Below are 25,504 nucleotides of genomic sequence, written 5' to 3' on the forward strand. Positions count from 1 at the left end.
ATCCCTGCTCCTGCTCTGTGTGCTGACCACACAGATTCTGCTTTGCTGCCCCAAAACAGGGGCTCCCACCGCCTGCTTTCTTCCCCTCTCACTCTGACACGAGCTGCTGTTGTGCCTCTAAATGGAACAAAAAGTCGGGTTGGGGTTTATTTATTTATTTTGGGAGAAGCTGGCGGGTTAATGAGTCCATGGTGATGATATCTGCAGCTCTCCTCAGCCTGCCCCGGGTGCCTGGGCTTGGCTCCAGCAGTCCCACGCCAGGGCAGAGGGCAGCACAGATTAAACATTTACCCACCACAGCTCCCTCGGGAATCAAGATAAAGAATGGAGTAAGCCAGAAAAATTCCAGGAGGGGAACAGGCAGTGCTTCCTCCCAGCTTTCTGGTGTGCCATGTCCTGAATGGGGTTTATCTGCCTGTGTTGATTCATTTTAGGAAAGCAACTTGAGGAAACTAATTGGAAGTAGGTTGATTTAGTTAATTAATTGAGAAGGGAAGGCTTTGGGGTGACCTTATTGCAGCATTTCAGTACCTGAAGGGGCTACAGGGGAGCTGGAAAGAGACTTTTGACAAAGCCCTGAAATGACAGGATAAGGGGGAATGGCTTCAAACTGAAAGAGGGCAGGGTTAGATCAGATATTAGGAAGAATTTCCTCACTTAGAGGGTGGAGAGGCCTTGGCACAGGGTGCCCAGAGAAGCTGTGGGTGCCCCATCCCTGGGAGTGTCCAAGGCCAGGTTGGATGGGGCTGTGAACACCCTGGTCAGTGTCCCTGCTCATGGCAGGGGGCTGGAACAATTTGATCTTTAAGGTCTGCTGCAATCCCAACCATTGTGGGATTCAGTAATTCAGATTCCTTTTGGTTAGTCCAAGGTATCAGCACAAACCTCCTGCTGCTATTCCTTCTAAAAGGCACCCTTATCACGGGCTTAAGCTGAGCTTTATTCTGCTTCCTAGACTGATTTCGATGTTAGAAGCACACTTTATTTATAGGGAGAAAATATGGAAAGTTTCGCTGCCCCCTGACTGTGTAATGCTGCTGTCCCCTGACTCCTTAATGCTCACAGCTTTCCGGCCAGTGGAAGTTTGTTTCCTTTTTTCTCTCTTCCCCTCTCATCTTGCATGGGCTTTTGCCAAATGTAGTATTATTCACAGTCAATTATTTGGCCAGATGTAGCTGTAATACACATTGTGAGCTTTTGGCAGGCCCTTGAATTTATGAGTGTATTCTCCCTGCTTGTCAGCTGGTGTGATTTTCAGGGGACCTGAGCCCTCCCTGGGACACTGGGACCCCATGTGTGTCCTGCCTGTGACCTGCTCAGCACTGTGTTCAAGCTGAGCATCTCCCTGAGCCAGCTGAAGGTGCTTGGATGGGTTTGTGGTTTGACACAGCCCCAGCTCTGATGGAGAATCGTCCCTGCAGAAACCAGGAGAGCTCACAGCACCTTGGAGGGTCTGGCTAAGCTCAGCCCTGTGCAAGGAAACAGCATTTGCAGGAGCTTTTTGGGGAGGGATGGATTGCCCAGCTGGGTGTGCAGGAGGTGGCCATGGGGTGCAATTTAACCCCATCCACCCCAGCAGGTCTCTGTATTTGGCTGGGGGCTGTGCTTGTCCCTCCTTGCCTTGAGCATCCCATCAGGCTGCACTCTGGGGGAACCTAGTGAGGGGCACTGAGAGTGCCTTGAGCACAGATAATCTCCCCCTTAATTAGGCAAATCAGTTGTTTCAAGGCAAGAAGAATACGAGCTTTCTTCCCCCCCACACAAATTGTTATCCAACCCACTTTAATTAAACTTAGTGCCGAGCTCGTGATTGTCACAGCCCATTTCTGTCACAGCCAGTGCCAGGGAGAGGCCTGACCAAAAACCCCGTGTCTGCCTCGCCTGGGGCACACTGAGACAAGCAGGTACTTTTTCCTTTCTCTTTTCTTTGTCTGTGAGGGCGCTGATGAAGAACTGTTTGCTCCAGTAAAGAAAATCAGCCAAGGGAGGTAAACAGTGCTGAACTCTTCAACCACTGCTGCAGCAGCTCCCTGCAATTGCATTAGGGCACCTCACTGCTTTATTTCCTGTCTGGCATTGCTGCAGGGATTGGGTGCATGTGGGGTTTTTTTTTTAGTTTTTCTTTTTTCCCCCCCAGAATCTGATTCATCCTCCGTGTGCCTCTGGAAGCTCCCATTGCCATGGCTCACTGCTAGATTAACCTGTCTGGGCAGCTCATACAGCATCAGGCTGCTGACCACTAATATGAAATATAATTGGAGCAATTCAAACCTCTCCCCCAAGGGCTGGTTCTTTACATCATGTACTACCCTGTGAAAGTAATAAAGTCAGTGAAAGGGGTTATTCAAGAGAAATTGTCAGTGTTTAATAAATTGTGCAATTAAATGCAATAAAACCTCAGTATGCTATTCATCTGTTCTGTCTTAACACTTAAGGCTGAGGCTTTTTTCAGAATAACGAAGTTCTGTCCTAGATAATTTTTTCCAATTTCCTCATTAGACAGGTTCTCGTGAAGCCTTGCACTGAACTAAGCTGCCAGAGCAGAGCACCTAATGTAATCATGGCATATAAAAAGTTATAGAGCAGTTCAAGGACTTAAGTAGCTCATAAATTTTTCTTCATATTTTCTCCCTAGTTCAGCTCAGGGCTGAATTTAAGCCATGGCACTACAGGCAAAAATTGTGGTCCCTTTTCTCCAGCGTGGGATGGTGGGACACAGGGGAGTGAGGGACTGAAACAAAATGTTCTTTAAGTGCCCTTTTAAACTGCACTGTCACTGATTTGCTCCTTTTCTTCAAGAACCTGGAGTCTGGTAAAGGTGTGGGAGAGGAACTGAGTGTCATGGCCAGCACCCATCACCTGCACTGGGAGATGCTCTTGATGTCTCTGGGTGCCCCATGTTTGGGTTATGTGTGCTCTGCTTCCTGGAGAGGCATTAAAGGCAAGGGCAGAAGCATCCAAAGAGCCTTGGGGGCCCTGAGCTGAACCAGCACTGTGGAGGAGGAGAATTTTGTCCCAGGGGTCATTAGGAGTTGCAGCACCAAAGAGGATATTTAGTGCTTCTCTTCTCATGGTGGAGTTTTCTCAAGGAGGATGGGGATGGACTGGGCATCTCTGGAACAGTGCTGGCCTCTCCCCTGTTTGCTGCTTGTGTACTGAAAATAAAGTGCAGCTTTCATACCCAGCAGATGCATAAACAGCATTGCAGCACCTCTGCCAGGAAAGCTCTAACATTCAACTCCGTGTTTGCCAGATCCTCCCGAGGGAAATTCTCTGTCACTGGCTGACACTGGGGAGAAGGAGGCATTTCCCCTGGCCACACTGGTCCTGCCTGGTTTCTGTGCTGTGCTCCTGCATTTCCCCCCTGTTTTCAGCTCTTTTTGTCTTCACCAGCAGTGATTTGTGAGCCTTTGGAGAATCTTTTGAAAGAGCAAATTCTCCTCCACTGCTTTTAAATTTTCACCAGGATCAGCATATCGTTGGTGACCAAGGTTGAGCGTGCAGCCTGTTTCTCTCTGAAAAAGCATGATTGTTTAAATTGCCTGTTGCCCACTCTGTAAGCAGCTGCTCTGTGCTCTCCTCTGTCCCCTCACCCAGGAAGGTGTGACTGACTTCAAAGCCCTCCGAGCAAAATTTCAGAATGACTCCGACTTGGCCATCAAGCTGGGGCAGAAACCTCCCGTGGAGATGCCCCCCAAGCCTGGCTCTGCAGGGAGCACCACATCCAGCCCTCTGCCCCTGGCCAAGAGAGAGGTGAAGGCGCCAAAACCTGCCCATCCCACCTCCCAGCCCCCTGTGCTCACCCAGCACATCCCCTTGGCACAGCCTCAGGGGCACAGGGGCAGCGCCTCGGAGCAAGGGCTGAGCTCCCCCAAGAGCAGCTCAGAAAAGCTGTCCCGTGGCACTGACCACCAAGGATCCAGCCAAACAACTCCAGAGGACCCTCAGCTCCCGGATTCTTTCCAGCATGTGCTGCAGATCTGGGAAGAGACTTTATCCCGCAGGGACAAGACAAGTCCAAGAGTCCCAGCCCAGCGGGCAGCAAACTCAGCTGCTGCTGCATCAGGCAGGGACAGGATTCCAGCCCCTGGCAGCTCCCCTGGGCTGGACTGGCGTGCCCAGAGGAAGGATGCTCTGCATGGCAGTGGGATAACTCTTGCTCAGGCTCCCAGAGGACACAGGAGCTCTGATGGAGCAGGTGCTGAGGGTGTGGTGACACCTGCGTGTCGTGCACCAAGAGAGCCACATCAGCTCCAGAAAGGTGAGGTGTAATCTTAACTCTGAATATGGAAATACAGGAGTGTGTAGGTGATCTGGAAGTGCAGGATAGAGCAGCAGGAGAGAAAAGCTGCTGAGGGTTGGGACCCTCGAACTGGCCGATTGGAATGCTGTGTTCTTGCTCTGGAGGTCCTGGAGATAAGAAATGGGTCTCAAACTGCTGTTCTGCTTGGGTAAAGGGAGGATTATCCACATCCAACAATTTTTTAAAAAAAACTCACTCTAAGAAATTGCTCACCCTTTGAGAATAGTAGGATGAAAACTGAAGACAGGAGACTTTCTTAGTTTTGGTGAGCTTTGGGTGTTTGAAATCCCAAGGTAAATGTGACTTCACACAGATGTGAAAAGCTTGGCTGGTCTGCAAAGACAATTTCATTCTAATTAAAAGAGCTTAAACCTGAATCCCCCTCCCTGCACCCTCCCAGCTTTGCAAAAGGTCATATTTAAGATCTGAGAAGGTATTTCTCAGAGAAACTAGCGCTGGGAAACTCAGAGGCTGTGAAGTTCCCCTTGCTGACGTGATTGGGTGACAGGACACTGAAAACCTTAAGTCTTTGTTTACCCTGGAAAGCCACCTCACCTGGACTGAGCAAACAGCCACGGCCCTAAATCCTGGTGGATTAAACTCTTACCAGCACAGAAAATTGGGCTGGTATTTTATAATCCAAAGGAAGGGAGCTGTCGAGAGCTGAGACCTCAATACAGTTCTCATGGTAAAAATTTCCATTTGTTCTCCTGTTCTGGTGAGAGACTTGTTGTGTGATGGGAAAACTGAAACTGGGAGGAGGCAGAGCCAGTTAGAAATGTCAGTGTAAAAACTAATGATCCTGCATGGATTTTTGCTTAAATCAGGGCTAATTGCTGCCTGTCCTTGTGCTTCTCTGGAGCAGAATCAGAGCCTCCCTTTTGCCAGCCTGGAGCAGGAAAATGGTCGTACAGCCCTGGGAACAAGTGGCCAAGGATTAAACCTCTCCCTTCAGCTGAATCCCTGGGTCCTGCCCCTGGGAAGCCTCCAAGACCCCCAAAGGTTGATCTCAGTGTTTTCCAAAGCACCCTGCCTTTGGTCCACAGAGGAAATGAAACAAGTAAGAGATATTTACTCTTTTTTTTTTTTTTTTTTTTTTTTTTTTTCCCAGATCTGTTCTACAGAAAATGAATTAAAAGGTGCAGTTTATTGACATCTGTACAGCCGCGATTTCCAGCGCGCAGAAATCAGACTTTGTTACTTGTTTATAACTTCTTCCTCAAACATTAATAAGAACCCAGCAGTTTCAGTGGGGCCGATTTCTGCTGTTAATCTGGAAAAGGGATCTGGTTTTCCAGGCTGGACGCCATCCCATGCTCAGAACCCTGCATCCCTCCCAAGTGCAGCGTGCTGAGAGCAGTTTACAGCTGGCTGTAAAGCAGCAGCAGCTGCCTGTGAGCTGGGCTGATCTTTATCACTCCTCCTCAATGGGAAATGCCTTGACTCTGGAGCACACAACTGTGGGAAGGCACAATAAAATTGTTAGAAAATAGTCTGCTAATCCCCCCCACTTCTGTTTTAAATACAACAGAGGGCAATGTCGTTAAGTGTTTCTACATCAAGAAATGCAAAAGTTCAGTTTCCCATAATAAAACCCTATTGATGTTGCATAATAGAATATTCTGGACCACTTATTAAGCTGCTAAGTGGTGTTTCTTTATAGATACAGCCTTAATTATAGCCAGATCTTTAGGCACAACTTTTGATTCATTCAAAGGGAGCTGCTTTTGTAAGAAGGGCTCTGCTAAAGTCTCTTTGGCTTTGCAGTGCCAGTGCTTATTGGTGTGCCCTGGCTTTGATAAGAATGAGAGGGAGAGTTTTTTGCTGAAACTTTTTTCTAGCCTACTTGCCTTTTCTGAATATATTAATCTGATGGGAGGAAATAGTTTCATTTATATGCCATCCTCTCCATGCTCTCCCAATGTTATCTATCTCTAGGAGGCCTGAGGTTGTTGCCTGGAAATGTGAAATAATAAAGGCATATTAACAGAGCCACGTCCCCAGTTTGTTCTGGCAGTCCTTTGTGTGCAGCCAGGACACAGGACCTGTGTCCCTGTCACACCTCCCACGGGCTCTGTGGGCTTGCCTTCCAACACTAATCCTCTGTGTCTTTGTGTGCAGCTGCTGGAGAAGAGGATTACCTGACCCCTGAAAGGTGAGCCTGGGGCGAGGCAAGGTGATGGCAGCACGCCCATGCCATTTCCCATTCAGCCTGGAGGGAATGTCCCACTCCCGGAGGCAGCAGCTTGCTCCAGGGGTTGTTGAAGGAAGTGTGCAAGGCCAGGTTGGATGGGATCCTGAGCAGCCTGGTCCAGGGGAAGGTGTCCCTGCCTGTGGGAGAGGGAGGGTTTGGAACTGGATCATCTTTAGGGCTCCTTCCAACCCAACCCATTCTAGGATTCTGTGATTGTGTGAACCTGCATGGCAAGCTCAAAGCTGGCTGGGATGATCCTCTCCTAATGGAGAAAACTTCACCCCTCTTTTCCCTTGTGGGCTCTTAAATCCTCGTGGAGAGCCATGTCCATGTGTCTTGAGGTCTGTTTTAGCTGGTGGGAAGGAGAACTGAAGCTGCCATTGCTTTAGTTGCACAGTCATCACCTCCTGTGTGTTTTTTGCTTCCTGTTTGCTGTGTACTCAAGTTTTGTGTTTTTAAAAAAGAAATGCTTTTCAAAACTGTTGCTGAAACAAAGCCCTGGCATAACCAGCAGGTGTTGGGGGTTTCTTTGCCAGCAGCAAAGGAATTTTTATTCCTGTGATCCTGTGTTTGTTCAGCCAGCACAGGAGCTGGGGGCACAGGAGCCACTGCCCTCCCTCACCATCCCAGCCCTTCAGCTGCCTCCACATGCTGAACTGAGGCTTTTATTGAGTGGTGGTCCAAAACAGCTCAAAATCTTGCAGACACAATTGTTTTGTATGCAGAGAGATCCTGACTTTTCTGGTCTCTGATTTGTCATGAGTGGTTCTGCAGCAGCCTGGGCTTTGTACAATAAGAGCAGCAAAAGTGGAGGGAAATATTCATGCACGTGTTTTGTTATAGTTGTGGAAAGGGGAAATGGAACAGCTGAACCAAAGCAAAGAGAGGGGAATTCTTAAAATACTTTCTGTGCCCAAACAACTCCTCCAGCTATCGACAGCAAGATGTTCTTGGCATCATGAGGTGCTCCTGCCAGTGTGGGCTGCTGCTAACTTTTAACCTGTACTTCTCAGAAGAGAACTGGTCAAAAAATAACCTCCTCCCAAGCTGTTCTGCACTGCAGGGAGCTGTTCTAGCAATGTAATGCAGCAGGATTAGCTGTCTTGCTCCAACACTTGTGATATGGTCTTTACAGTAGGTCACCTGTTAAATATTAACTGTGTGATAACAGGAGAAATTAATTAAATAGCTCTGGCGTAAAAGCAAAATAACAGCAGTTTGGGGACAGGAATTCCCCTCCTCGAAGCCTCACCTGGAATGAAGTCTGGTCTGCTGGAGCCCTTGCCATAGTTTGTTGTGCTGACTTTTCTTGAGCTCTGATGGTTTGTGTGGGGATAAAGAAGCAGTGGGACCAGCGAGGCAGTGTCCCCAGTGCTGGGGGGCTGCAGGGGACCCTGGGGGGCTGGGGCAGCCTCTGTTAGCAGCACAGCTTTCTGCTTGACACCAGGGGCTGTTCCTTTCTCTGTTTTCACTGCTGTCAAAGTGCACCTTGAGGTTCTTGGCTTACCCTTAGTCCTTCCTCTGTTGAAGCTGAGTTGTGGCAGCAGGGTGATTCCAGGAGATACAGATCCTCCCTGAGGTTTTTTTTACAGCCTTTGAGTCAGAAGAAGGAAGTTCCTGCTAGAATTCTTCCTGGTGCTCCCTCCCCACCTTGCCCTGTCCCCCACGTGTGTTACAAGCTGTGTCTTGTTTCCTGGCACATTCCTAAAATGCCAAAAATCTCCACCACTGTGGGTGGAGGGGAAGCCTGGTGGGTTCACTGGGTTTCAGGAATGATGGGTTTTCTCCCTGCACCTACTCCCAAATGACACTAAGGTGAATTCCTGGAGGAGAGAAGGAAAAGGGAGAACGGGGAGATGGGAGCTGGAGTGGGGATCCCATCCCTTGGTGCTGGGGCTGTGGTGCTCTCCCTGCTCCTGGGGCTCAGGAGCAGGACCTTTAAACATCCCCTCTGCTATCTCTGCTTTTCCTCTTGTTCCCTTCCACGAGGAGCCACGTGCCAAGCTGGGAATTGTTATCAACGTCAAAGTACCTGAGTACGCTTGAAAAATGCTGTGCTCTGATTTCCTTGTTTTTTGTGGTGTTTTTTTTTTGTTTGTTTTTTGTTTTTTGGGGTTTTTTTGTTGTTGTTGTTTAGGTTTTTTTGGGGTTTTTTTGTTGTTGTTGGGGTTTTTTGTTTGGTTGGTTTTGTTTGGTTTTTGTTGGTTTTTGTTGTTTTGGGGTTTTTTGAGTTGTTTTTGGTTTTTTGTTGTTGTTGGGTTTTTTTGGGTTTTTTTCTGTTTCTGCTTGAGGGATTGGTGTAGGCAGGAGACTCTCACCCTGGTAGAAAGTCTCCTAATGTGCTTTGAGCCCTCTAAATGCAGCCTGGACTCCCAAAGGACAAGCAGTGGGAGTGTGGAATTGGGGGGAAGGTTCCCTTCATCTGCCACAGGTTTTCTCTCCCTCCAAGGAATTCCTGATTTCACTTTGCTTTTATTGTAGGCTCACTATCAAAGCACTTGATTTCCTTGTCCTTAAGATTGATTTTTTTTTCTTTTCGTACTACTAAAATGGACAAGAAAAAAAAATCCTTTCTCTCTTTTTCATCTTTTCAGTGCTCAACTTGAAGAGCAGAATAATTATGAAGAAACCCCGATGTACCTGAATCAGTCTGGGGACGCCACAACCTTGTGTGTCATTGAAGGTACTTTGAAAGGCAAGGCTGTGAGGTGAATTATGTGCTAGCTGGGGGAAAAAAAGCCTTTAAAATAGGAAATAATGGAGTTTCTTGTTGAGAAAAGCAACTGTACAGTGGTCTGGGAGAACAAGTATGACTGTCCTGGCCCCCTGTGCAGTGTGAGGGCTCTGGGACAATGACAAAACGTTAAAATTTGGGGGATAAATGATAAAGTAATGCTTATAAATGCTTAAAATGCTTAGAGTAAATGCTTAAGATGCTTATAGTAAAACTCAATAGGGAATATCATAAAACATCACCCATGTAGAGGAGAATAAAAAGAAGATAGTGAGGCAAATCTCAGCTTCTTCTTGGCAACAGAAGGGCACAGACCACAAGACTTTTCCTGGTCCATCAATATTTTTTCCCAGTATAATTTTCTCCATCAAAGGTGCCACTGCTCTGCCTTTACGTTTTCCAGTGTTGCCTCTTTTGGGGAGGATTTTTCTGCACATGCATGGATTTTGTCTCCCAGTGGGAAAGGAGCCAAGGAGGGCACTGCCACAGCCCCCTGGGATTTCATAGATCCCTGAAAAATGTGGCCAGTCAGGCTTGGTGCTGCAGAAATGCTCAAATAGCAGAGGGAAGGGGCTGTAGGACATGGTGAATGTCCATGGTGAATGTGTGCCTGGATGCTGAGCATCCCAACTGGAGCTGAGTTTTGCATAAAAGTTCAGTGACTTTAACATGGGCTAAAAATTAATATCTGTTCATAAATATCTTCCCTAGTACCTAAGGCAGAGCCTCAAAAACACAAGGTAAGTGTCTTGAAGACTTCTAATATCTGTTTTTCTTACTGCCAAGAATTTCTGTGTGTTGTCTGTGAAGACTCTCAAAAAATAAATAAGAAATTGCAGAGGGAGCACAAAGACTAATGAGATTCCCAAACACACCAGTGGGGAGAGTCAGTTCCCTTGACTTCCACTGCAGAAATGTAAGGAAGTGACAACACCAACTAGGTAGGTAGACCAAGTGTGAAGCACCAATATCAAGAACGTGAATTTTTGGAGGAAAAAAAATCCATTGGAATGTTCTGGAATGTCCTGCCAAGGGTGAGCTGGTGCTGGTAATCCCTCTGTGAAGATGTAAAAGCAAAATTGAGCCAGGCTGCTTGGCTGGGCAGCAGGCTTGGAGCTCTGTCTCATGAGTAAGGACGAGTGTGGTGGGCAGAGTTGCAGGGCTTTCATCCCCTGCTGCAGGGATGTCTGAGCTGCAGATCACTCCTTTCTGCAGGGAAAGCAGGAATTGCTGAGTTCTGGAGAAGCCCTGCTTGGCTGAGCTCAGCTGAGAGCACAGCTCAGCTCAGGAGGTGATGTCCATGTCCTGGCCATCAGCTCTGGCCCTGCTCAAACAGGGAAACTGCTCTGTGTAAAATGACAGACTCCACTTTCGAGTGCTGGCTTGCAAAGCCATCAGACTTCCTGGGAAATAGCACAGCTTTCCAAATAGATTTATCTCTGTGTGATTTGCAGAGAGATTCTCTGGCTTGGCTGGAGTCTCATTTTATGGCAGGCTGGGAAATCTTTATTTACATTTTAAAAACTTCCTCCTCCTCTGCAAGCTCTCTGTTCTGTAATAGCTTCCATGCTGGCCAGTAGCTTCATTGGTCCAACCCTAGCACTGTTTTATTATCCCTGTATAGTTTGTCAATATGTGTATTCCCTGTCCTGAAAAGTAGATGAAATATCCTTGTCTGATGACTATTCCAAACATAAAATACTTCTGGGCTTTCTAAAGAAATATTTCTTCAAATGCTAGTTGATAGTTGAGGCCTTGTATGAAAGCTTGACTGCTTAGAAAAGCACAGTGGCTGAAGGCTTTCCTCTTCTTTATTCTAGAAACAGAAGATTTTTCCATTTGCCAAATCCAGGTAATTTCCTTTCCTCTCTCTCAAACTTCTTCTATCCCCACAACTGATTCGGGTTAGGAATTGAATATTGTAACACTCAGTAAATAGAAAGAAATTTCATATATTTCATTACCAAGACAGCATAGATGATGCTATTCTATGCCAGCACTCACAGTTTCTAAGATTGTTTTCACTCTAAAGCATATGTGGAGGGGAGATTGTAAAAAAATTACATTGTCTGTTCCTACTGAAACCTGAAGAGTGTAAACAGGGAGAGTTATGAGGCTCTCAGGCTGGTTCTAGGTCCAAGACAAGGCAAGGTCCATTCTGAATTTCGCCCTACAATTGTCACACTTTGAGCTCCCTGTGGTGTGTATTTATGGTCACTGTCTGAAGGCTGGGTTTTTTGGTGGTGATTGAAGAGTTATAAAAAGGGGTCACCTTTGTGGGAAATGTTGTGATGCTGGGAATAAATCAAGTCCTGCATCCTGTTGCTGTTTCTTCTTCCCTAAATCTCAAACAGTGTGGTGAGAGGCACGTTGTGTGATCCAGCTGCCACCACAAATGGATCCATTTTGTCCTTTCCTGCTATGAGGGAACAATCATATTAATTTGTCTCTCTTCCAAGAGTGATTTGTAGTATCCTTGAGTGACCACTGGCCTTTGGATTTGCCTTTACTTTACTGATGGTCCTTTGGGCATCTTCCTCGTTCAGAGGGAAAATAAACTATTTATTTGGGCACTGTCACAAGGCAATGTGCCTGCTGAAGTGTCTGTGTGCTGTCTCTCTCATTTCTGAACTTTTCAGTCCAGAAAGAGCTCTAACAGAGGATGAAAATGGGGGAAAACCAAGTCATGAAAGAACGAAACTGGAAGAGGACAAAATTTTCAAGGTATTGTATCCTCGAGGTTAATTTTAATAATTATTGTAGGATGTTTCTTTTCCTTCTGTCCTCTCTCTCTTTGGGAAACAGTTGAAACTTGAGCCCTTAATCCCAGGAGGTTTTCACCTTCTATTTTACTTGTTCATCACTCAGCTGCTTCAGCCTGAAAGGTTGGTGGAGAAGGGTGTGAAACTGTTTTAAGCCCAAAGATAATTGATATTCTGATGGATGTATAATAGAAATACATGTTAGGAAGCTGTTTCTGAGGACTGCATTGACCAAACCAAATGTCTGATCCCAGGCAGGTGGAGATGGGCACATGTCTCCCACCAGCCACGCCAGGGCAGGTGGCAGAGGTGGGCTGAAGGTTCTGCAAGGCCAGCAGGATGTGACCAGTCCCCAAACTGCAGCACATCCAACCCCACCAGGGCTGGCAAAAGACAGAGCAGAGCACTGTGAGTATCTCATTGCACCACGGAGTGTTCCCTCAATCCCCAGCCCCATCTGCTGCCCAAATGTCTCTTCCATATGGGAAATAACGTTAAACTTGGATGCAGCTCTTGAACCAATTGAGTTAAACCAGGGCAAAAGGTTGCATGAGCATTTGTATTCTGGCCTGAGTCATTTATTTTGGCTGTGCAAATAGCTTCCTAAGCTGGTTAACCATCTGCATAACTCCAGCCAAGGTGTTTGTTTTTCTAGCAGATTGCCCTTATCCGTGAGAGCTGAAATCCATCTCCTCTGCTCCTCTGAATTTATGGAGTCTCAGGAAAGGGGCTGGCTAAGGCTTGGGGTAGAAATAAGCAGGATGAGAGCCTGAAGTCTCCCTCTGTCCCTCTCTGAGGTGGATGATGGCTCCTTGCTCCATCTCCTCGTGGTGCCAGGCTGACTTTGGGCTCCTTCCCTCAGGATACTCTGGGGCAGTGACCAGAGCTGCTGAGAGCCACCTCAGCTGCACAGTTAAACCAAGCCTCCTCCCCTCTGTAAGCACAGTTTTGCAACTTCAGCCCTAAATGTTCATGGGTCCTATTCTGCAAAGGCTCTGCAAGCCACTGGTGTGATATGGCAGCATTTCAAAGATGAAAGAGAGAAAAGTAGCTCTGTTGGGCTCTGTGGACAGACCAGGAGAGTGAAGGAGAAAGTGTAAATTGACTGTGACCGTGGTTATTTTTATTGGTGTGGTTCTCAGGTATTTCTCTTTTTTTATTATTTTAAATCACCTCATAATAATTTTCTGGTTTGGTTGGTGTCTGTTTCTGTAAAAGATCTTGCTGGTTTGCTTGACCTTTGAACAGCTGGAGGTAATTTCTGTTGGGATTTTTTTTTTCAAAGTACTCCTGGTGAGCCTCCTGCTTCAACAGAGAGGCTGATTTGGAGAATTGTTTGGTCCACCCCTGCCTGCTTTTCTGAATTGGGATGTTTTGCAGAAGTTTTGGTCTTTAGCTGGGGCACATTGAGGTGGTGTCTGTGTCCAACAAGTTCTGCTGCATGAAACAGAATGGTTTGGGTTGGAGGGACCTAAAAGATCCTCTCATTCCATCATGGACACCTTCCACTACCTCAAGTTGCTTCATGCCCTGCCCAGCCTGGCCATGCACATTCCCCACGTTCATTTACAAACACCAGCTGCTTTCATTTGTGTGGCTCTAATTCTGCATTGCTCCAACTCTCTTAAATCAATTCTAAGTTTTTAACATTGCCACTTAAGAGTTCTCCAGCAATAATCTGTTTCTAACCTCATGAGGTGAAACTCTCAGGCTTGATTCCAGCCCTCAGTGAAATCCTTCTCAGGGATGCTCATCTTCCTTGGGTCCTTTCCAAGATGTTGATTTACAGGTGTATTCCAATGGACTGGTTCATTATTTGGATTTTAACATTTCCACCAACCACACCAAACTTTCCCTGCAATCACTTCTCTGGAGATCCAAGAATAATCTCTTGGATGCTTTTAGGTGAGGAAGATTTGGGTCAGAGCTGCTACAATTGAAAAAAAATGGACAGACATTTAAAGTTCTTTAAGCATAAAATATTTTTATGACTTTCAAAAGTTCTAAAGCTAAAAAACTTTGAAAATTGTTCACCTCTGTTTCTTGAGGTGTCTCGGAGCAGAGACTTTCCAGGACTCCTGGAATGGAAAATATATCTGTAGGCTCTTACTGTGTTCCCCTCACCAGCTGTCCTTTCTCTAAGAAAAGCTCCTAAAGCAAAGATCCTTTCTCATTCCCAGGGCCCAGCTTGGGTGTTGGTGCTCCCAAGGCAGAAGGAGCAGCCTTGGACCAAAGCCCTTGGCAGGGTCTGCAGGCACCAGAGGACATCTATGACGATGTTGAGGAGCTGCAGGACAGACTGTGAGTGTGACCTGGGCTCTTGCAGGGCCTGTGCCTGTGAAATGCCATTTAAAACCTCTCCTAAAGCAAACCCCCATGTCACACTTGTGTCTTCCTGCAGCCACGGCTCAGATGCCTCAAGTTCCTTCACTTCAGACAGCAGTAAGTGGGGAAGCTCCAACAGAAGCTGCTTTTAATTTGGGCTGGTCCCTGGGAGATGCTGGGAATGGTTTAGTTTCACTTTCAGCACCTACAGTGTCTCCTTCTGGTGGGGTTGCTCTGAATTCCCATTAAAACCAGTGGGGAGTAGCCTACATGTCTAGCATGGAATTCATTTGAGCCTCTGTAGGAGGAAAATATAAAAGGTCTGGGTGCAATTTGTCCAGCAAAGCTCACCTTATTGCTACTGAGCAGAGCTTGTCTTAATGGCATGCCTTGGTTTTAAGTTTCAGGAAACAGCTACGAGGAAACATATGAAGATGTTGAGATTGGGGGTGATAACCCAGCAAAAACAGAGTAAGTTGCAATTTCTTAGCTTCTATTTTGAAATTCTGACCATTCAGCCTTGATCTCACATGCCAGGTACTGGCTGGAAGCCTTTTTTTTTTTCCTGACTCAACTGCAGAAAAGTTGTTGTGTGGGTGGGTTTCTTCCCTTCTTCCTCCCTCTTTCCCCTTTGGCTAACACTTAGGGAGCAAAAAGTCATTACCCAAATTAAATCCCAGAGCAGTGAGGGGGAACTTTGTTCCTGTGACACCCTCCATCCTTTGGAAGCACTGCTCTTCCTGCATCAAGCACACACGACGGTCTCACTTGCCTTCTCTTGATCTAAAGTGTTGCTCAGCTGTAGCTGAGAATTGGCACCTTTTTTCTGTGTGCTCAAGGGACAAATTGTCCCTGTGAAACAGGACAAAATGCTCACGTTTGATGTGCTGTAACTAACCTGCAACCTGCTCTTTTTTATGCAGCCTCTCAAGATATTTGCTTCCACGGGCTGTGTTATAAAACCAATGAGTTTTGCAGCCTCGAGTTTGTGTATTGCCTGAGCTTCCCAAATGGATTAAGAGGTGTAATGTGAAGTTTAGCTGTGTTTTGTGAGGTTCCCTGCCCTCCTGCAGTAAAAAGTTGCTTTTGTGAGGAATAGAGGCATGTGTGGCACACAACTGCTTGGAGTGCATCTGGTGGCTCTCTCCTGAGGAGCAGAGGAGGAATAATAAGGTGTTGATGCCCATCTGCTTTTCCCTTCGGGATGGGAGGCTTGCACTGGCCTGCGTCTGCATCCCAGCCCAGCTTCCATGTGGATGGAGAGCCTGTGTGTGACAGAGAGGGAGGAAAGAGGGAAAAGCTGAACCCCTGGAGGTGACAGGGTGGTTTTTAGAAGAAGGAAGTGTCATTTCTTTGCAAATTGTCTGTGTGTGGTGGGGTGCACCAGCTTCTCCATCCAGAGGGAATTGTGTTCCCAGATGGATCCTGCACATCCCCACCCCCTGGGCACCACATCCGTGCCTCTTCTTTACCCCTCTGCACATGGGTGCAGGAATTAAACTCTCTTGCTGGGGCTGCAAAGGAATTTCAAGACCATTTGGGACCAAATTGAGAGGTCAGGGTCTTAATCCCCAAACCAGCCTGTCTGTGATCTCTCTATTGATCCCACGTGCAGGATTAAGTGTGCTGAGACACATAAAGGGTTTTTAATGGTCCTTGTGCAGGGGTAATGACCCCCAGGGGAGGATCTTGGTTGCTTGCAGATACTTTACAAGAAAATTGCTGTGTAGATTTGCAGCCTTTTGTAAACTTCAGAGAGAAGTGTGTGCCATGGGCCATCCTCCTCAAGGACACACACAGTAGAAATGTGTGATGGAGGGTGGCTCAGAAGGTGCCCTTGGTGTCTCCTTCAATGGTCACTGCAATGCTTCTGGGTTATGCTGCCCTTTCCTCAGGAATTTTCACTCCAAAGAAAACTGGATCACCCTCTAGTTGTCGAGTTGGAGGAGAACAACTTCAATTAACACAGAAAAGTTTAAAGCAAAGCAAAGATATGAGCTTGGACTTGATAATTAAGCACCTGTTGCTGGTGCTTATCCCAGTGAGTCTGTCATCCCCATGATGCTCTTTACACTTTAATTCTTCTTCTGAGCTGAGGTCCAGGGTCTGCTGCTCTTCCTTTCCCTGCCACGAGGATCTCTGGGTCTCTTCTGCACCTCATGTCTCTTTTAATTTAAAACCTATTTCTCTTTTGGACAGAACAGAAAAACAAAAGAGATTTGGAAACCTGTTTAAGATAGAGAAGTTGAAGCTGAACAACTTCAGGCTCAAGGACAACCTAAGGTAAGAAAATGTTGGTGGTCTCACCTTTCCCCCTTCAAACATGAGCATTCCTCCTGGCAATTATTTGAGAGCAGGTCTAGGAGTAAGGAATACAGCTTTTTTTTTTTTTTTTTTTTGAGAAAATCAGGCCAAACGTGCTTCTATCAACTCACTAGGAGCTACTATGGCAGATGTGGCCAATGTTCCATCTGTGCAGCTTCTCCAAAACCTCCAGCACTGGGAATCTCCAGGAGCTGGTCCTACAGCAGTTTCCAGGTTTTCACAGATTTTCTGCTGCCTTTGGTACCTTTCTGATACCTCAGCATGACACAAGGTGCACAAGGGAATGTAGAAAGGTGATACCTGCTGCCTTGACCTGTGAGCCAGCATTAGGGACAGCTTTGCTGCTGTGGGGTTTTATTCCAAGTTCCATTCAGAGCCAAGCTGGCAAGAGCATCTGCTGAAGAAGTTTAACAGTGAGTTTTCATTCTAACAGGGTAGAGGACATTGTGTAACTTTCTAGAGTGCCCTTTTTGGGTACTTTAATATTCAGAACTGAGGGAAATTGCCTTTTCCTCGAGTGTGCAGAACCTGCAGAGCCTGTCCTCCACTGCTGCCAGTGAGTGTCTCACCCTGAGCACGGTGCCTGAACTCCAGGAAAATGCTGCCTTTTCTTATTTCTTTGGAGATTCCAGGTTAAACCTTTCCTCTTTTATGTCAGGAAGGTTTGTTTTCCTTACAAATCTTTTCACATTAGATGTCCTGCAGTGGCTCTTTCAAATATAAATATCATTATAGGGAAAGACCCAACAGATTTTGTGCTGTTCTCCTGTCTCAAAGAACCTTAAAGCTCCTGAAATCATCTTCGATATCTACAAACATTTTCACCTTTGAATTCCTGGACAACCCCTGATGTTGGCAGACTTACAGGAAGGGATTACTACTGACTCAAAATTCCAACTGTCCAGCAACCCCCCTTGCTGTTGAGAAGGGCAGCAGGAGTTTGGATTCTTTGGAGGCAGAGAGATCTTTCCTGCTTGATGAGCACATGGTTCTTATTGCTGTCAGGATGGAAATGCTTATTTAGCAGGAGATATCGTTTTGGGAAATGCTGTTGGTACCACAGAGCCTCGACCTGTCTCTGTCCCTTCAGCAGCATCACTGACAGCTTTTTAGGGCACCTCGTGGTTTTTTGGGGCATTGCTGATGTGCAGATTTGTTTCTAAAAGCTTTTTCTCTATCCACAGACTGGTTTCCATTTCAGTGCCAAATTTAGGTAAGCACATGCCTGTACCTGACTCCTGGGGATTTGTGTGTGTTTGAAGAGACAAATGTTTTGTGCAGTCAGCTGGGTGCATTGTGCCTTTCTGAAAATCATGTATTGTAGCTTTGAAGACTTGATAGAGATTGGTGTTTCTTTTGAGGGTGGGAGTTTTGCTCATTTTTGGGTGGTTGGTTTTGCTTTAAAGAAGAGCTTAACACAAATAACCAACCCAAGCATAATTCCTTGTGCTGGACCTTTGCTGGGTGTTTGGGAGCCCCGAGGCTCCTTTTGCATTTCCTTGGCTCCTTTGGGTTGAGTGAGGAGCAGCAGCCCAAATTCTCCTCTGCAACAGATTATTTGGAGTAGCAGGCTCACAGTGACATCTTTTAATCATTTTCTGTCCTGAATTTGGATTGACAGCAGCTGTCTCCCAGGAGGACAACGTGTATGATGATGTCGAGGTGGGGCAGAGAGAGACCAGGTGAGGAGGGTGCCCTGTCCTGGGATTGTCCTCAACCCAAAGAGATTTTCCTCCTGGCACAAAACTCACTGGGGGTCGTGAGCTGGTTGGGATTCAGTCCTCTGGAGACAGTCCAGTTGCCCTCCCTGTGTGTGTTTAATTTGGCAGGATATTTCCTCACTGTTACCCAGTTAGTGCCAGAGACGTGAAAAAGAGAGAGCAGCTCCCTGAAACACATGAAAAAAAATCAGATCTTTTTCCTAAGGAAGGAAAACTCTGTCTCCCAGACCCCATTATCAGCCCAGTCCTGGCAGGCTCCTTGTCAGAAAAATTACTTTTAATGGGAACAGCATGTCGTGGTGTCTTGCTGCCAGATGAGTGCGGTGGCTGCGCGTGCTGGTGTAAATCACAGCAAGTGTTTGCATTTCGGTGCTGTGGGGGCAGACAGAGAAAAATCACGGCTCTCTAGGTACATGGGTGTGGGGAGGGGACACGATCTGCTGGGAAAAATCCTGGATTCCTGCCTGTCTGTTCCTCTCAGAGGGAAGGAGGAGAAGGGCAAAGTCTGGATGCCAAAGCTTCGGATGGTGAAGGAGTACAAGGACAAAAGGAAAAGCAACGACGACGTGGAAAGGTCTGGGTTCCCACTGTGTTCCCATTTTTGAATTTGTGCACGTCTCTTGGGTGGTTTCAGGAGCAAGATGTCCCTGATTGCACAGATATTTTGTGTTGGTTGATGGTCCTTTCTCTTTGAAGACAGAGTTCAGGAATCTTTGCAGAAAATATCTCAGGGGTGAAACAAACTCTTGGATCTGAACTGAGCATGAGAGGAGGATACCCAAAGGTCTTATCCTGAAGTCTTGTCATGACTTTCCACTGAGCTGAGCCAAAAGTTGTTACTTGCTATATATTTGGCTCCTTTTTGCTATTTTAGTAGATTTAGATTAGATTTTTGGAAGGAATTCCTCCCTGTGAGGGTGATGAGATGCTGGCTCAGGTTGCCCAGAGCAGCTGTGGCTGCCCCTGGATCCTTGGAAGTGTCCAAGGCCAGGTTGGACAGGGCTTGGAGCAGCGTGGGACAGTGAAAGGTATCTCTGCCCATGGCAGGGGTGAAGCCATTCTAAGATTCCATTATTTTGGCAAGAGCCTTGTATTTTAAAGTGTTGGTTATTTGAGCTGATTACATTGACTCTTGCTGTGCCATTTGTGCATAAAAGCAATTTTAAATTTTTTTTTTTTTTGTTACTCGTGCTGCAAAAATTCACATGGAAGTGGGAGATTTCCCTTTTAGATCACAAAAATGTGCATCACAATTACCTCTTTCATTACCTAATACCTGGGACTTTGACTGTAAATCAGAGACCGTTTCTCAGGTTCTCACCACAGAATTCCTGCATGAGGCTGCTCAAACACCACTGGTAGTGCTGTGCAAAGTCACAGGTATAACTTTACAGACCATGCAGTTTTAACTTTCCCTTAGAGACCTCAGGTCCTGTCTAAGGAGGAACCTCTTCACAGCTTAAAAGTCCCTAATTTCAGCTCTTGTTTCCTTTCCTCTTTAAGTGCATCAAAATGAGCCAAGGATTAATAATTTGTTACAAATGGGTGAGGGGATTTTTTTTGTTTGTTTCCTGTCTTAGTTTTAAAATGAATGCTACAGCTGTAATTTCGTGTCCAGAGAGAGTGGCATTCCTATATGCAGGGAATGCCCCATTCCCTTTAAGTGGGTTATAAGAAGTTGTTTTCCACTTTACAGTGCCATATAAATGTCTGCTTGGGAGACTTTCTCCTCCACGTGTTAAAAAACCCAAAGAAAATCTGGAGAGCTGTATCAAACCCCACTTGCATAAATGACTCAGGATGAGAGTTATCTGGGGACCCTTTATTTCTGAGTATAAATAAAACCAGAAGGAGACAAACTGCTGGGGGAAAAGCGAATTGTTGACTTCCATAAAATCGGGGCTGATTTGAAACACTCAATACAGAATTTGTTTGTTCCCACGCTGCTTACAGACCAAAAACAAAAATTATCCCAAATGGAGATACAAAATGGCTCAAGTTGTGCCTCACTAACAAATTTGAGTTGTCTCTTCATCCTTTTTTGAGAAATAGGGATGTGAACAACGTGCTTTACTATTCCAAGGGCTCCTTGCAGACAAGGCTGGAATTAGGCTCTGGTTGCAATTTCAGATGTGCCAGGGGTTATTTAAATGGAGCTCAGAAGTGCATATGTGTGTGTATGTGTGTATGTTTCTCTTGTTACAGAAATATCTTCAAATTCAAGAAGAGCAGTGAAGAAAAGAACAAGAAGATGGACGAAGAAGAGAAGTTCTTTAGAGAGACATTTATGGTGAGTGTCTTTGTGTCAGGGGAGGAAAGCAGCTCTGTGGTTTGCTTAAAAGACACCTGGTGGAACCTTTTTGGTCCTCAGCCGTGCTGGGAAAGTTGTCCTGATGCCTTAGGATTTAGATTTTATATTTTTCAAACCCTGTACTGCATTAGTGCATAACTCTAAACTCCATAAAAAGTGTTAGTTAACTGCCTTCACATTTTGGTCAGGTAAAACAATCCCTCTAAGCCTGATATTCACCTTACTGCCTCAGGCCCTGAAAAGTGCAAACAAAAATGAATTGAGGGGGAGCAAACTGGGGGTAAATGACTTCATTAGCTGAAGGTGGAATTGGAGGATTAACCTCTGATATGTAAATGGACCAAACTTTTAATTGTCTGAAAAACTCATGACCATTGGGAGTGGCCTCTGGGAGGCTTCTGGCTGCCCAAGGTGTGCCTATTGAAGGCCTTCAATAAATACCCACTTTTATTCCCCTAAATTTCTCTAGCTTCTCTTTTAGGCAGCCACTTCAAGGCATCAGTCCCACTCACCTATTGCCCTCCCCACTAATCTGGATCTTCATCAGGGGCATTGCTGGGCATTTTTATCCCTCTTCCCCAAAGCCTCACAACCCATCCTGAAATCTCTTCTCCCCCTCCCTCCCTCCCTGCTGCCCTTACAGAGGTTGCACACAGATGTAGAATAAATGCTGTGTGGGAAATAGAAAAGGTATAAAACTCTCAGAAAGCTGTGTGAAAGCAAATCTCAGGATGGAGAAATGCAAGAATGCTGAAGATGCAAGGACAAGAAACAATAGGGCTGTGAGCTGTACAGAGATAGGCCTCAGGAAAATATGTTAAGCAAGATAGTAGACATGTGTCAACTTAATAATGAAGATTTATCCATTGTTTTAAGCTATTACAAGCAAGCATTGTTCAAAGCAAGATGTACATGTGGCTTTACTAATTGGCCTGAGCAAATGCTTGTCAGCTTTTAATATTCTGCTATTGAGTAAAAAGTTGTTAAAAGACTTTGTAACAAAGCAAACTTCGTCTGCTGTTATAGCAGCTGAAGCTGTTCCATCTCCCTTGCTTGGTTCTGTAAAATGAGACTGATGGAATAAAGCTTCAAAACAGCTGCTCCAGCATTCCCATCCCATTGTTTATGTACACAGATGTTGTGATCCTGGGGGATTCTCCCCTTTGTGACAGCATTACCAGCTTAGCCAGGTGACAGCATGGCTGTGAATAATAAAGGGAGGGGTGCAATGGTCTGCCAGGATCTCCTTTAATCCACGTGGTCTGCGGAGCAGTTTCCAAAAGCCATGTTTTCCAAGGAGAGGCAGTGACCAAAGACAAGGGTCAGGGCATTGGGTTCACAATACATGGGGAACACCTGAGGGCAAAGGTGCAGTCCTAAAGGATCTGACCTTTCATGGCAAAGGTCTCAGACCAACCGAGAATCAGGGCTAGGAATAAGATTTACTTTGGAATGTCCTAATGAGCATCTTCACGGTGCCTGCTGTGCCAGGGTCTCAGGTTTACGTCTCCAACCTCAATCGATTCAATCAACACACAGAGATACATGTAAATATAAAATAATAAAAAAAAAAACATCCCAGGGAAACCAAATGATGCTGGTTGCTCTCTGTCTCGCTGTTGGGAGGGATAAGGATTTGACAGGAAGGTCTCACAGATGTGTATGTATAACAGAAAGGTCTTTGAATACATAATCTGAAGAAGGAATAGAAATGATAGCAAGTTTTGATATAGAAGAAAAGAATTGCTGAGCCAGTCTGACTGGGTAACTAGAAGGCAAAGAGCAAGTGAGCTGGAAGGGGATTTTATGACTTAGAGCAAAGGATAAACCCGCCTGAAACAAAAGATGTTTTTACAAAAAGATGTTTTTTTTAAGCAAAAAGATTTTCACAGACAAACAAGAAAGCCAATGTTGCAAGTAGAGAAAAGATGAAAAAGAACTGAAAAACAACTTCTAGTTTAAACTGTAACATACTAACCTTCTGTGATTTGACTATATTAACATGAATATGGCAATGTTAGCAGTTAGGATGGGCTATAGGTGATAGTAAAGGTATTGATTGGTCGTCATGTATGAAGATGCTCTGTAATGAAAAGTAAATAATGCATTGGAACCAGAACTAAAGGTGGCTTCAGAGGAACCCGCAGCTGTGGCTGAAAAGGCTGCGGGCTGGGCTCTTGTCACTCCCCACCCGTGAATTTCCGCACCATCCGCGTACAATAAACAGCATTGTAAAGAGCCTCCTGGAGCCCCGCGTGGCTTGTTTTTTGTCTCTCGCACCCCGCAGTTCCAGCAGGAGATCCGTGTGCTCGGCAGGGCCAGGGCCGAGCGCTCGGTGCCCAGCCAGCGGCGCGCCGACCTGCCGCTCACAGCTGGCGAACATCTGGATGTCATCGCCGTCCCGCACGGCCACGCCGTCATCTGCCGCAACGCCCGGGGCAGATGTGAGTCCGCAACCCGCAGAAGGTGACAAATCACCTCCCAAAACACGTCCCTCCGTGCTGCTTTCGCTCAGATTTTAATCCTTCTCCCCTCTTCCCCTCAGATGGGTACGTTCTGGTGGAGCACTTGAGCTTCAGGTAAAGTCAGGTTTTTATTTATTGTGGCGCGTGTTTTCCTCTCTTTCCCGTGCGGGGGATAGCTGGAGAAATGTACTTAAAAACTTCTGAAGGTAGGGGGAGTTAATGTAAACAGCCAGTATTAAATATTAAATAAGTATTTCCAGTTTTGCTCTGCTGCTGGACAAGTTTCCAGGCCAACTGCAGCTAAAAAAAGCCCCATCCAGTCATGACTTGTATAAATTGGAGATTCCTGACTTGCCTTCAGATATGCCATATTAATCCACATCTGCTGCAAACATGGGCCACTCCGTGTGCCTTGCCTTGCCAAAACACACCCTGAAATTCCCTGCTGCAGCATTTCCTTGCATGCTCATGCATAATTCATACAAACGAGCCTCCTCTTACCCAGGTGGCCCTTGCTGGGAAAAATTCTTTTTTTTTTTTTTTTTTCTTTTCCTTTGAGACAGTGCTAACTACCCTGAGAGCTGCTCTCCCCTGGAGCATCCCTGAAGGTCTCTTTGTGCTTCCTGCAACCGTGACAGCCCACGTTGGTCAGCTGTGGGGTGATGATGGGAATGTAAATAAAGCTGTTTTTTTTTTTTACACTGTTTAAGGTGCAAGAGATTTTTTTCCTTCTTTCTTTTTTTTTTTTTTTTTTTTTTTCCTGCCATTTAGTGTATGTCTTCGCTGATTATTAGTTATTTTCAGTATTTCTCACTTTTTGGAGTACCTTGTTGGTCAGCTCTGAAATAGCCATTATATTTCTACATTTTAAGAAAAAAGATGGTGCATTTTAGTTGCTCGATCTCATTGCTGTCAGAATTGCAAGTTTCCCCAAAATACTTGCTCTTCAAAAAGCAAACCATATAAATTGGAACTGGTTTTGGTCTTAAAAGTATTGGGAGAAGCAGTATGTATCACCACTCTTGCTGTGTTAAATATATAAAATCGTGGAAAAGTTGACTCATTTCTTTGCAAAAGAAAATATGAAAAAAAAAAAGAGTAAATAAAGCATTCAGTCAAAATTTACTTTATTTTTTTAAGCTAACTTAGGCATCTCAGATATGTAAAGGCTGACTCCTGGCTCCCAAGGACTCAGAGCAATAGGGAATTACCCAACAGTTGCCCCTGTGTTCAGGCTGTTCTCTCCACTGTGGGTCTGGAGGATGGTTACTTATTTCCAGAAAAATGCTCCTAAAAGTAGGAAGAGAAATATAAATTGCTAATGGCTTCTCCTCCATGTGTTCAGTAGATACCTTTTCAAAAGTGAAAAAAATGTGGATAAAGTTTTTACATGGCTTTGAAAGAAAATAAACCCTTAAATGTGACTGTAGTGTACAGCTTTTACCCCTTCCTGGCACATTTTAGGAGCCCATATCAGTTTGCTCATAAATATCCTAAAAATGTAAGATGTTTTAATTAGAAATTATTAAATGTTCCAGGCTTAAGAAAAATAAAAGCCTTGTTTGCCACAGGGCCATTTCAAAGCTGGCATAGGAGACATCAGTAAAAAAACCAGAGCAAATATTTAACATTTACTTTTAAGTCTATACAGGCATTCTTATTTATTTTACCATGTGGTTACTATTAAGTGCATTGGCCTGCATCCATCCTTGCAGGAAAAAAAAAAAAAAACTAAAAAAAAAAAAATAAAGCACTCCCCTGTAAGCATGCGCAGCTTTGCAGCCCTGCCAGCCCAAATATTTGGATTTTTCTGGTGGAGAGGCAGAGTTTGGGGAGCTGGAGTGTGTGTTTGACTTTGGTACAGGCTGGGACGTGCTCTGTGCCCTTCACCTCCATCCCTTTGCAGGGAATTGGCCCCAGGAAAGTTCTGGAGATGATTTCTCCACAGGTTGTGATTTTTGGTTTTTGTCCCATGGTGATGTTTAGGATTGAAACCTTGAAGAAAACATCTCCTTCCTCCACTCCTTCCTCATCCTCCTCTTGAAGTCTGTTCATCACCCCCTCTGTAAGCACTATGGGCAAATCCTACATTAGCCACGTGTGCAAGCTCTTTTTTGCCTCCCAAGGAAGTTATTTAACAAGATTTCCTTATTTTAAACAGAGGTGTTTTTAGGAATCTCCCCCTGTATCCTGTGACGGAGGTGATGCAGATCCCAGTGTGGTGACACACAGGCCTTGTGGGGTTGTGCCCCAAATCCCTGTGAAACACAAACTTCTGCACTGCCAGAGGCAGCTGATTTAATGCAAGGATGCCTTGCAATACCCTTAGAAATGTGGTTTTTTATTTTCCTCATGGACACATTC

The 25,504-nt window shown here is 45.5% G+C and overlaps 1 protein-coding gene across 1 annotated transcript; it reads left to right on the top strand.

The window, feature by feature from the left end:
- The first annotated feature begins 3,304 nt into the window (after positions 1-3,304).
- On the top strand, positions 3,305-23,865 carry FYB2 (FYN binding protein 2). Its single transcript, XM_014870574.2, has 19 exons — positions 3,305-4,261; positions 5,169-5,363; positions 6,425-6,458; positions 9,092-9,180; positions 9,943-9,971; positions 11,052-11,083; positions 11,871-11,955; positions 12,248-12,401; positions 14,174-14,294; positions 14,395-14,435; positions 14,720-14,789; positions 16,518-16,601; positions 17,828-17,856; positions 18,265-18,325; positions 18,846-18,938; positions 20,570-20,654; positions 22,963-23,119; positions 23,221-23,254; positions 23,704-23,865. The coding sequence occupies exons 1-19, from the start codon at positions 3,688-3,690 to the stop codon at positions 23,744-23,746; spliced, it is 2,010 nt and encodes a 669-aa protein (XP_014726060.2). The 5' UTR covers positions 3,305-3,687; the 3' UTR covers positions 23,747-23,865.
- The last annotated feature ends 1,639 nt before the right edge of the window (positions 23,866-25,504 follow it).

Source organism: Sturnus vulgaris, chromosome 9, assembly GCF_052056855.1.
Source record: "Sturnus vulgaris isolate bStuVul1 chromosome 9, bStuVul1.hap1, whole genome shotgun sequence".
Taxonomy (NCBI): domain Eukaryota; kingdom Metazoa; phylum Chordata; class Aves; order Passeriformes; family Sturnidae; genus Sturnus; species Sturnus vulgaris.